This window comes from Nicotiana tabacum, chromosome 3, assembly GCF_000715075.1.
Source record: "Nicotiana tabacum cultivar K326 chromosome 3, ASM71507v2, whole genome shotgun sequence".
NCBI classification, from domain to species: Eukaryota; Viridiplantae; Streptophyta; class Magnoliopsida; order Solanales; family Solanaceae; genus Nicotiana; species Nicotiana tabacum.
Window position 1 is genome coordinate 67,052,988 of NC_134082.1, and position 11,969 is coordinate 67,064,956.

The window sequence follows — 11,969 nt, forward strand, 5'->3', positions numbered from 1 at the left end:
ATTTCAAATTGAAACAAGTGGGCTGCATCCTTTTCAACTTTATAGCCCATATTTAACTTTACAATTCAGTAGCCCACAAATTAGGGGCCCAAATCTGAAAAGGAGGCGTTATTTCCGGTATTTTGAGACTACCAAGCGCGATTTTATCTCATTCAGTTGGATTTTCTCAGATTCTTTCCAATCTTCTTCCAAAAATACTTCAAAAACGAAATCCTGCGATAAATCCAGGTACGAAAACCCTAGCATTTCTTCTTCATCTAGAATTTATTCAATTTTTTTCCTACGAAGCAGCGCAATTCTCCTTTTTGCTGCAATTTTGATTTTAATTTTTTGTTAGATGGAGATTTTTCCTATTTACCTTCTTCATAGTGGTGAATGGGAAGAAAACAAGTTTGTGAATTTCATCAGTGATTGTGTAATAATTGAGTCCACATTCAACTACAACAATTTAGTTGCAGCTATTTCGGAACAGATTAGGATCGATAGTGATTTAAACACAATAGAGATTAACTTTGTGCCAAATGTTGGTTTGCCGCCGATCACGATTTACAACGATACAGGAGTTAAGGTGTATATAGAATTAAAGAAAAAAAACTTGAATTTCACTGAATATCCCCTGTTTGTGATAGTGAAAGAGATTTATGAAAATCATTTGGTTGTTACAAGTTCTGTGGTTGCTTCAAGTTCCAGTTGTTTGGTTGCTACAAATTCAAATTCTAGAGATGTATCAACAACTGATAGCACTGAGATTACTGATATTGAATTGATTGAAAACACGAATTTTAGTGAAAACACGGGTATAATAGATAATATGTTGAACGAATTTGTTGAGGAGGATCAAGTTTATCAGGATAAAGAGACACTTATGAATGTGATGAAGAACTTGGCTGTACGCGAGAGGTTCCAATTCAAGGTGAAGAGATCAAGCGCAACAAGATATGTCATTAATTGTATATTCTGTTGTATAAATATGTATAAAGTAGTATATATTTGTATATAGGTATTAAAATTAGTATATATGCAGTTTGTATACAAGTGTATTTAGAAGTTGAATGATGTATAATACTAGGTATCACCTTACATGTCTGGATGACAATTGTGCTTGGAATTTCAAATCTTCTATCATTTTCAAGGCAAACATATTCAAAGTGAGAAGTTACAATAATAATCACACATCCGGCTATGGTGAAAGATACTTAACACAACGTCAAGCTACTTCGGGTATAATTGCTAGTATAGTCAAGGACAAGTATGTTAATCCAAAAAAAGTTTACACCGCAAATGATATAATAGAAGACATACAAAAGCAACACGGGATTGAAGTGAGCTACATGAAAGCATGGAGAGCTAAAGAAATAGCAATGGCAATGATAAGAGGGAGTCCGAGTGATTCATATAAGGAGCTGCCAAAGTATTTTTATATGTTGGAGCAAACAAATCCAGGATCGGTTACAAAGTTGCATAAATCAGAGGATGGGTGCTTTCTTTATGCATATGTTTCGCTATATGCATCTATCAAGGGCTGGGAGCATTGCATACCGATAATGGTTGTTGACGGAAGCTTCCTTAAAGCAACATATAAGGGTACCATATTGACTGCTTGCACACAAGATGGAGCTGGTGAGTTGACTGCATCTATGTTGTTTCTGCAGTTTGTATAATGTTTAAGTTTCATGTATAAAAGTATATAGGATTTCACAGCTGCTGTTTTTATAAAATTTGCAGTTGGTATAAATCTGTATAATTGTGTATAACTGTGTATAAGATTTTTATAAATTTTGCAGTTGGTATCTCCAGACTAAATTACAGTCTGAATCCTAATATCTATTTTTGTATAAACAGGAAAAATCTTTCCACTTGCGTATGCAATTGTGGATTCAGAGAATAATAAATCTTGGGAGTGGTTCTTTATCCAGATAAAGGGTACTTTTGGAGTTAGGGAAGGGATGTGTATAGTTTCAGATAGAAATGAAAGCATCTTCAATGCCACAAAAGCTGTGTACCCAGAAGTACCACATTGTATTTGCATGTTTCACTTGTGGCAGAATGTAAAGCGCACATTCAAGAAACATCACAAACAATTGAAGGATATCTTCTTTGCTTTTGCAAGAGCTTACACGATAGAGAAGTTTGAGTACCATATGACAGAGTTGTGCAACATTGATCCGAGGGTGCAGCCTTACTTGTTTGAAATTGGGTACGAAAGGTGGTCTAGAGCATATTCCAAGGTGAAAAGGTCGATGGTAATGACTTCCAATATTGCAGAGTCAATTAATGCAGCTAACAAGGATTCTAGAGAGTTACCAGTAATGCGATTGCTGGAGTACATGACAAATTTGCTACAACAGTGGAACAACAAAAACAGAAAAAGTGCAATGGAGACATCTACAGAGCTTGGCGAAAAGTACGACAAACTCCCTCAGGAAAATCTGATTGCATCGGAGCAAATGACGGTAAAATGAATCAAATATAATGAATCTTGGAACTTCTTACTTGCATTTTACTGTTCTTTAATTTTATTTTATTTTTTAAAAAAAAAAACTTTTGCAGGTGAGACCTGCTACGGATCAGTTATATACTGTGCTTGAAGGGGTAAGGAGAAACATAGTGTGCCTTGAAGAGGGAACATGCAGTTGCGGAAAATTTCAAATGGATGAACTTTCATGTCCGCATGCTTGGGCGGTTTTGAAGAACCAGCAGCTGAAACCTGGCCAGTATTGCTCTTTTTACTACAAGAAGGATAAACTCCTTAGCACTTATGAATTTTCAGTGAATCCGATGCCAGATGAGAGTTTATGGGTAATCCCAACAGAGGTGATGGAAGATGTAGTCCTACCACCTAAAGGGAGAAGGAATGCAGGAAGGCCAAGAAAGGAAAGACTCAAGCCTGCTTCAGAGAAAGAGTCTAAGAGAGCATTTTCATGTTCTGTGTGTGGACAAGGTGGTCACAATAGGAAAACATGTACGAATCGACCAAAATAAATAGTTGGAAACAAAACGCCTCCTATTACATTTGTTGTCATGTTGAGTAATTAAGTTTCAGAAACAATATAGTTACAAATGTTGATTAGTTAAGTTTCACAATCAATTGACATGTTTCATTATGCATGTTTTGCTTATCCAATAATAGTGTCTTCCTGTTTTTAATGGTACGAAATATATTGATAGATTGTAGAAATACAAAACAGGACTGCAAACAATCACTGGTATTACATGTATAAAGATGTATAAATGAGAGTATAAGTTTGTATAAATTTGTATAACTATGTATATAATTGTATACATATGTATAAAACCTGCTACATTAACAAAACTGCAACCATAATGAAAATACATACTTTGTTAAAGGACAAAAACAACTGAAAATATTCATTCCATAAAGATTGGATTCTCAGTCTATATCCATGTCTTGTTTCCCTTTCAGAATTCCAAAAGTACCTGAAGAAGGTGTCTCAGGAAATAAAGGAAGAGGAACTGGGACTGGACCCATTTCATCCTTAGGAAATAATGGAAATATAGGTAACATAGGAGGATTCATAACATACGGAATATTCTCTTGAACAGAGACGGATTCAAGATTTGAAATTATGGTAACAGGCAAAGAAGCGGCTGAAACCGAGACTTGACTTTCACCAACAGTAGCCAGAAAAGGATGAAAAATAGGCTGCATTCCATTTGGAATAACACAATGGTGAAAGAAGCAAAGTCGAATAGCTTGTAAAGGACAAAAGCAACTGAAAATATTCATTAAGATGTAATTCATTCACAGCAACAATGTGTAATGACTGCCTCAAATTACATTCACATCTATAATATCCTTTAAGGTTATCTCACAAGTAGCAGAATAGTTACAAAACTAGGCAACAACTCCTTATACATAGAACAACTACAGTAAAATGAAAATAACAGAACTACTTTCTTGGTCACCACCTCTTCCTCTTCTTCAAAAGTCTCCCTGTGATTTCATCATCACTAATTGCACCAGACTGTTGTTTTTTCCTTCCATAATCCCATAACAGAGATCCTCACCTGGTGCGAAGTGTCTCAATGTCAAAATTATCATTTCGAATTTCTTTACCAAGGATGAAATACTCAGCAAAGCCAGCAACAAAAGCACCACAATCACTGTAATTAAAAAGAAACAAATCAGATTCAAATACGTACACTAATAGTAAAATAGTAAAACAATTGAGATTAACCTACCATTTGATCTGTTGGGGAACATTATTAATCAGATTAATCTGCAAAGCATCAGAATGGGATTTATCGGTATATGCACCATTGTTCCAATCAATACCCTTTTTCTCGACATAAAAATCAGAACTCTTCAAGAAGTAAGGTATCAGAATTGCATAAGGTAATGCAGCATCCAAAACATGTCTATCATTAAGAGCCCCACGGTTAGAGTCATAGATGTGGATGCATCTATCTACGAACGTAAACACCCCCAAAACCCAATGTCCCAATTTTGCTCTTCCGCGCTTCACAAAGATAGGGAATAAGGCGTGGTCAATAGTGTGCCACGGGACATTTGCATCACAATAATAACCTCTGATGTACTCTTCTATCTCATGCCCGTCAGGAATCACTGAAGGATCTTGATTCACTTTGAAATCTTTGTATAGGGAGTTGATTTTGTTACCAAAGGCAAAGTTGGTTGTAGTAAACCGCATGGCAACACTTGGCCCATATTTTCCCCTCTTTCTCAAATAATAAAAGAGGACATCCAGGTGTTGAGACAAGAAATAAAACACAAGAAATAAAACAGAACAACCATCACTACCAGATTTTTAAAATATAGAACTTTATACACTATTATACATAGGTATACATATTTATACAAGGTTATACAATGTTATACAATCTTATACTGTGATTATACAAAGCTATGTATACACTATGCAAGTCTCAAAACAACAAAGATATGCAACAAAAATAAAAAGGGAATTAGAACAGAAATTTATTAAAATACCGTGTCAATCAAAGGGCGGCCACAATATGCAAGTGAGTGGAACCAATCCTTCTTGGTCACATAACACGAGCCAAAAGTAAAACCTTCCAAAAGATTATTTACTTCATCGGGATATATATGTTTGGCACTTCAAATCACAAAAAATAAAAAGTAATCAGAACTACATTCATTGACAAGTATAAAATCAGAAAATCAAAGATTGAAGAAAGTGAAGATACCTTCGCCTCGTATCCATCCCATTATCAACAAACACGCAAAACTCTTTAGTCAATGGCGACAATGTATCAAAATCATCAATTTCAATCGTCAAAGGATGCTTCATATCAAAAATGAGCTTCGGCGCCGATTTTGATGCTCCAGAATCAAAAACTGGCAAATATGGAGATTTGGCATATTTTCCTGGTATTCTCTGTCGAACTGAATGGTCAGAAGAAATGTAATCATCTTCTACTTCTATGATCGATTGTTTGTGAACCACAAGTTGGGACATTTGAGCTAAATCTTCATCACCAATCTCATCCCAAAATGTGTCACCCCTGACATCACCTGCTGCCCCTTAGAAATAGAAACACAAATAATACAAAACTTCAAAAAGAAGAAAAGAAAAATCAGACCAAAAAAAAAGAAACCAGAACAAATACCATTATCAACACCATCAGTAACTCTCTCGTTAGCTACCACATTATCTTGATTCATTTGATTGACAAAGTTAGGAACAACATCATATTGATAGCCATCAAATTCGCCAAGACCAGATGTATTGTCATCAAACACGGGCTGGCGAATCTAATAAAAAACAATAGAAAGAGAAGGCATGTTGAGTTCAGAGAAGGCATAACTGTTGACTGATTTGGTTTTATCAGTAAACAATTACCTTAGAATCAGTAAAATCCTCCCTCGTTTGCTTGGGTTCCTTATTATTCGAAAAACTGAACACTTTTTCAAAGGAAGAAATGACATAGTTGTTGAGCGTCGTCACTGTATCAGTCAACTACAACAAAAGCAAATAAACAACCATGTTTATAACCAAAAAGTAATTATAAACTACAGAAAAGCTAAAGGTCCAGTACCTTTCCAACATCACTCCTCAGCTTCTCAACTTCATCATTCAAAAGATCAAGGCGCACAAAAGGATCATAACTTGGATTAGGCTGTGGATTCATAGTCTGAGGACAAGGTCGTTTAGACTGTTGCTTTGCATTTTGAGGATAAGGTCTTGTAGACTGTTGCTCCATATGCTGAGGACAAGGTGAAGGTGCAGCAACAAAATCATCAGTGTGAGAGGCAGGAACAACAGGCACCTCCCCTGATACAACATCATCCGCATTGACTTCAAAAAGTGTGTCGATGTTCAGACTTGACATCTCTTCAGAAGTAGGGGAAATGTTACTATAGTTCAACTACAAGAAGAAAAAAACAGAATTACAATAGTAGAATAATACAGAAAAACTGAAATCATATATGAAGAAGTATTATGGTACAAAATGTTTACCTTGTCGACACTACACATGATCACGCCGCCTGTCAAATCCGCATATGATGGAGTGTTAGTCACTTTCCAATTAAGAATGCGTGGCACATTTGTGCCAACACGAACAACTAGATTCTTATCAACCATTGAGCAACACTCAAAAAACCAAACCTGTAAAGCAAGCGGCAAACCTCCAAGTCTATACATTGTCAAATAATCGCATTGCCTGTCCCTCATTGTCCTTAAAACATCTTCAAATGGCTTTTTTCCCCAAGGAAACATCTTATATTGGCCACTTTCGATGATATCAAAATCATCTTTGGTGATACCATGATTATTGGCATCAGAGAAGATGAAATGATGGACAAAAACCATCAAGGCCATCTTGAACGCATCTTCATCCGACTTCCACTCCTTTTGCTTGAAGCGATCAAGAAGCTCCCCCCTTGTTATGGACTTTTTTCCATCTCCTGGAAAATACTCTTTCAACAACCTATTAACATCTGGTTTGTCATAGAAGGAGGCGTCGTCGTCTACGCACTTCAAACCAGTGATAAGAGTAAACTCTCCAATGCCAAAACGCAGCAAACAACCATTAATCTTCACCCACAACTCCCTTTCACGTCCCGGGACGACTTCCCTCAATAATATACAATGAATAAGTTAATTTTGAATTTTAAATTGAGGGAGGTCCAAGAAGTACCCAAAACAACTAGAACGGAACATCTGAAGCTGCGTGTCAGTCAAACATTGCTTCAAAATGTTCACAATATCAGGCTCGGTATGGAAACTAATCATGTTGTTGAAATAATCAACTGGTTGTATATAGAAGTCTCCAACCTTGCATATAGGAAAATAACAAGAAATAGATCAACAACAAAAAATATACTAATAAATTTTATAAAACTGTATATATAAGTATATCAGTACTTGTATAAAGATGTATAAACAGATGTATAATTTTGTATAAAACTGTATAACCATGTATAAATAAATAGCAAAACAGGGAATACCTTCAACTTAGCTTTTCTCTGATTCAATTTCTTCCAAACAACAACCCTTTGTTCTCTTGAACGTAAATCAAGGCAAGACTCACCATCATCCTTCATCTTTCTCCTTTTCTGTTTAACATTGCAGACTTCATCATCTTCATTAAACAAATCATCTTTCAGCTTATCTGTTGATTTTGCAGGTCTGTCGCATTTCTTACTCCTTGGTCTAACAATGTTAACCGGAGTAGGAGTATTACTTGTTTGGGAACGAGTCATTCGACTGCTCCCTTGTTGCAACATTTTTGGAGGAGGAGGAGGAGACTCGAAATCATCATCATCGGGAGCCTGCACATGCTTATTCGCTTCAGAAGAAGAGGGTGAGGGCAAGTCACTCGATGATTTAACTGGAGTGCCAGTATTTCTCATTTGAGAACGAGTCATCCGACTGCTCTCTGGTTGCAAGTTTTTTGGAGGATCAGCATAATCAAAATCATCAACTTCTGGCGCCGGAGCATTTACATTACATTCTGAATCAGGGCTTGAGGGGAACTCCCTCAATCGTTTCGCATAATCTAACCTAACGCCTTTTCCGGCAATCTTCCGTTTGCCTTTAGAAGCAGACATTTTTGAACGCATTTTCTACAATAAACCACACAAACAAAGCTTTAACAAAACAAACACAAAAGTTAAAGCAAACACAAAACTCACACCGTAAAAAAACTCAAAAGTTAACCCAAAATGCCATAAACACAAACCCAAGGCCAAAAAAAAGCTTTAACAAAAGTGAACACAACTGAAGCAAAACAAACAAATGAAACTTCAACAAAACTCAAAATCTAAACAAAAATAAAAGCCATAAACTCAAAGCAGAGGTCAACTTTCCCAAATTTTAACAAAACTCAAAAAACAAAAAATTCTACCCTAAAAGTCGAAATAACAAACCATGCATTTCATTTCATCAAGTTTAAGTCTCGAACACAGAAACAAGGAACACAAAATCATCCGAAAAAACACAGCAACATTGAAAAAAATTGGCGTGATCAGAAAAAGCAAAGAAAAATCAAAAATAAAAAATTCAAAACCAACACTGTAGGAAAAGCATAAAAGGAAACAAAAATTACCTCAAACTAAGATAGAAACCTCGAAAAGCAACTTGCACACAACAATGGAGTCGGTTATGGTCTGAGAAAATCGAGAGGAAGAGAGAGTGAAAAAGCGTGAGGAAGAGAGCAACAGAGAAATTAAATTTAAAATATTAAAACGTTATGTTAAAGTGTGGGCTACCGGGTGAAAATAAAATTTCATAACTTAGCCAACATGGGCTATGCCGGTTAAAGGCCTCAAATATGGGCTATTTTTGGGTGGGCTGTATGGCCCAAGTGACATAGAGTGTAATTTCTTCTTTATTACTTTGGGTCTGACAAAACTAAATATTTTGGCCCAAAATCTTTTCTTCTCTAATAGCCCCAAAGACCAATTTTCTTAGAAATTAAATCGTGGCACAAATAATTTATCCAACCCAATATCTCATGTTCTGTAAACTTTTTAAAACAAAATTAATGACGTCACAATCTCAGAAACAAAATTAGTAAACAAACTAACATTACAGTGATTCAATGGATCCATTTCAAGAAAGCAAGTATATCAAAGATAACAACGCATGAAGGGAACTATCCATATGGACACGTAAAACAATAACTAAACATTTACAAAAAAAAAAACCAAAGCAGTAATTACTATCAAAGTAGTGCATAAAGAAATGGGCGAGAAAGCTAAAAGATCAGACCTTTATAGATGAAAATGTTTCTCGATACATATGCAGCAAAAAAAACTTCAGATTCATGTGCAAACGAACCACGACTAAAAGCGACGAACCAAAATCGCCAAGCCGAAGTCGACTTCGACCTCTTCGGGCTGGTATTTGGAGCTATTTCTCAGCTGAGTTCGAGGCTTTTGGAGCTGGTTTTTTGGGTGATTTTCCTGCTATTTAGAGGTGTTGTAGGGGGTAATTTTAGGCTGTTTTGTGGTATTTTTTACTGGAGTTCGGCAGATCGTTTTGAGACTATTTTGCAGCTAGTTTTAGCTGCGTTTCGGAGTTGTTTTTGGATTGATTTCAAGGTGTTTTTGAAGGTCAAAATGGTTAGCTTGGAGCAAAGGCGTATCCAAGATTTCAAGAGAATGGGTGCACCGTCAAATTTTTGAAAAGTGACTAAAGAAGGAGTTGTCTACTAATAGGTAATAAAAAGAGGAAAAGAAAAAAAGAACTGTGTCTGCTAAAGGAGTGCACTCATCTACCAGTACACTACATGCTCACTTGAGGTTGGGTTCACCTATACAAATTTAAATATTTTATGTTGAAATTTACTGTTGCTATACATAATTTAGAGAGAGGAGGATGGGTTCACGTGAACCCACCCCAATCCGCCCCTGCCTTGGAGGAAGAAGAAAATGTTTTACGGTCTATTTTTCAACTGTTTTTATAGTTTTCTTCAGGTCATTTTTGGTGCTTTAATGGCTGATTTATTGGAGCTTCAAAGCTAGCTTTGGATGATCTTGTAAGCTTGTTTTAGTGATGTTTTAACGAGTGCTCATGGCCGAAATTGGAGGTACGATGGTGAATATTTTGGTAGCTAAAATGGAAGAAAGTTGTTTTGGTTTCAAGCGAAAAAGGAAAAAAGAGAAAGCGTCTGCTGCTAGGTTTTCTCTAATGTCCTTTGCTTTTATAATCTTCCTTTCTTCTTTCATGTGTGTGTATATATAATGTTAAGCTTGAAGAAGCACGAGCTCAGAGAGCTTCATAGCCTACAATGGCGGAAGCAGTTAGAAGCTTCCAAAGGATCGAAGCCAAGGCAGAAATGGAATTCTCAAATGAGTGAAAAGAGAATCACATTTCAATTATGCATAAGCTGGAATATATACAATCAGATTAGCTAATGACAGCTAAGCAACAACTAATCAATCTCTAACCAATTAACTAACCGACCTCTAACTAACAGCTATAACTAACTATCGGAAGTCATTGACTAACTAATGGAATGAACAGTACAGCCTCTAACTAACTATTAATTAACTATCGGAAAGGAATATAAAATACAGATTTCTTATAATCTTAATACCCCCCCCCCCTCAAGTTGGAGGTGGAGAATACACTGCCAACTTGCCCAAGACAGTGGAATGCTTGATCCCAGTGAGGGATTTGGTGAGAATGTCAGCGAGTTGATCACCAGTTCTAATATGTTGAATCAAGATGAGGCCTTCTGTGAGCTTTGTCCTGACGAAGTGGCAATCAACTTCAATGTGTTTAGTACGTTCATGAAAGACTGGATTCCTGAAAATGCGGAGACCAGATTGACTGTCACAAAATATAGGGATAGGTAGAACAGGAGGTACAGTCAATTCTATGAGCACACTAATCAATTAAGATCTTATAGACATGATATCTAGATGAATATTAATGTGATCCTATAGGCATGGTATCTAGTGAATACGTTGTAGTGGCACAATTTAATGAACAGTAATTTACACTTGTTTACTATAGGCATGTTGTCTAATAACGCATAGTAGTAGGCATAGTAAAATAGGTTAAGTGATTGTGTGATTCCCTATAGGAATGGTTTCTACTAGTGTGCATGAAAAAACAAATAGCATATATGGCAGGTTGGGTAGAATAACAAGTAGGTCACATAAACCCTATAGGCATGTTTTTCTACCCTTTTATATAAACATTAGAATATACCCATTTCTCTAATTTCACTAACATCCCCAATTATTCATTATTATAATTGTTAGAGGCCCAATAATCATAAATATAAATATTACACACGGAAAACTGCCGGCCCAAAAAGCGGGCCCAAAAAATAAAAATAAAAATAAACTTGTATTGCCTGGAATCTCAACAAGCTCACTTTACTACGAATAGCAGGCCCAGATGCGAACTCAACTCAAGTACTGGAGTGTATCAATTGTGCAGCCTAAGTCCAGGTTTTGGAACCATGTTACAACCCATATAGAGTCCCACTTACCAAGCAATTTAGAGTTAACAATTTGGTGAATACACGTAGCAATTACTTAAAGAATTCTGGACCTACTAACAGTGACTAAGTGATAGAATTTGAAGAAATGCATTTGTATTTTTAGAAGCAGACATAGCAGGGTTGATTAATCAAAGAACATGCAAATTAAGAGAATCAATAAGGATTAGATTCTTCATGGCAAGTTGATATAACAATATTGACATTCATACTCGATCAATTAGCAGGAGATAGCATATTGAGCAGAAGAACATATTGAGAGAGAGTTGGGGGAATCAGGTTTTCTGAGGTTATAAGATAAATATATCAGAGTGCACAAACAAGTTCAAAATAGGGCACTAACCTAAAGGATTTCAAATGTCAAACTAGTACAATGAAAGTTCTAGAATAACAGTTCTAATAAGGTCACAAAAAGCATATCAACATACTAGTGGTACAGCTTGGCCAATATCATGGAACTTAACATGGTGGGAAATAGATCATAGTACAAAGGATTTACTGAA

General features: G+C 36.0%; 1 protein-coding gene across 1 annotated transcript; it reads left to right on the plus strand.

Moving 5' to 3' along the window:
- Positions 1-337: 337 nt before the first annotated feature.
- Positions 338-2,982, plus strand: LOC107811784 (uncharacterized). Its single transcript, XM_075244044.1, has 5 exons — positions 338-900; positions 1,070-1,620; positions 1,726-1,728; positions 1,843-2,453; positions 2,551-2,982. The coding sequence occupies exons 1-5, from the start codon at positions 338-340 to the stop codon at positions 2,980-2,982; spliced, it is 2,160 nt and encodes a 719-aa protein (XP_075100145.1).
- The last annotated feature ends 8,987 nt before the right edge of the window (positions 2,983-11,969 follow it).

What these genes read in the sequence shown, in the direction of transcription:
- LOC107811784 (XM_075244044.1), top strand. Translation starts at nt 338, where the DNA reads ATGGAGATTTTTCCTATTTACCTTCTTCATAGTGGTGAATGGGAAGAA. An exon ending in AACTTGGCTGTACGCGAGAG is followed by an intron (nt 901 to 1,069) that starts GTTCCAATTCAA and finishes GTATAATACTAG; the next exon opens with GTATCACCTTACATGTCTGG. An exon ending in TTGCATCGGAGCAAATGACG is followed by an intron (nt 2,454 to 2,550) that starts GTAAAATGAATC and finishes AAACTTTTGCAG; the next exon opens with GTGAGACCTGCTACGGATCA.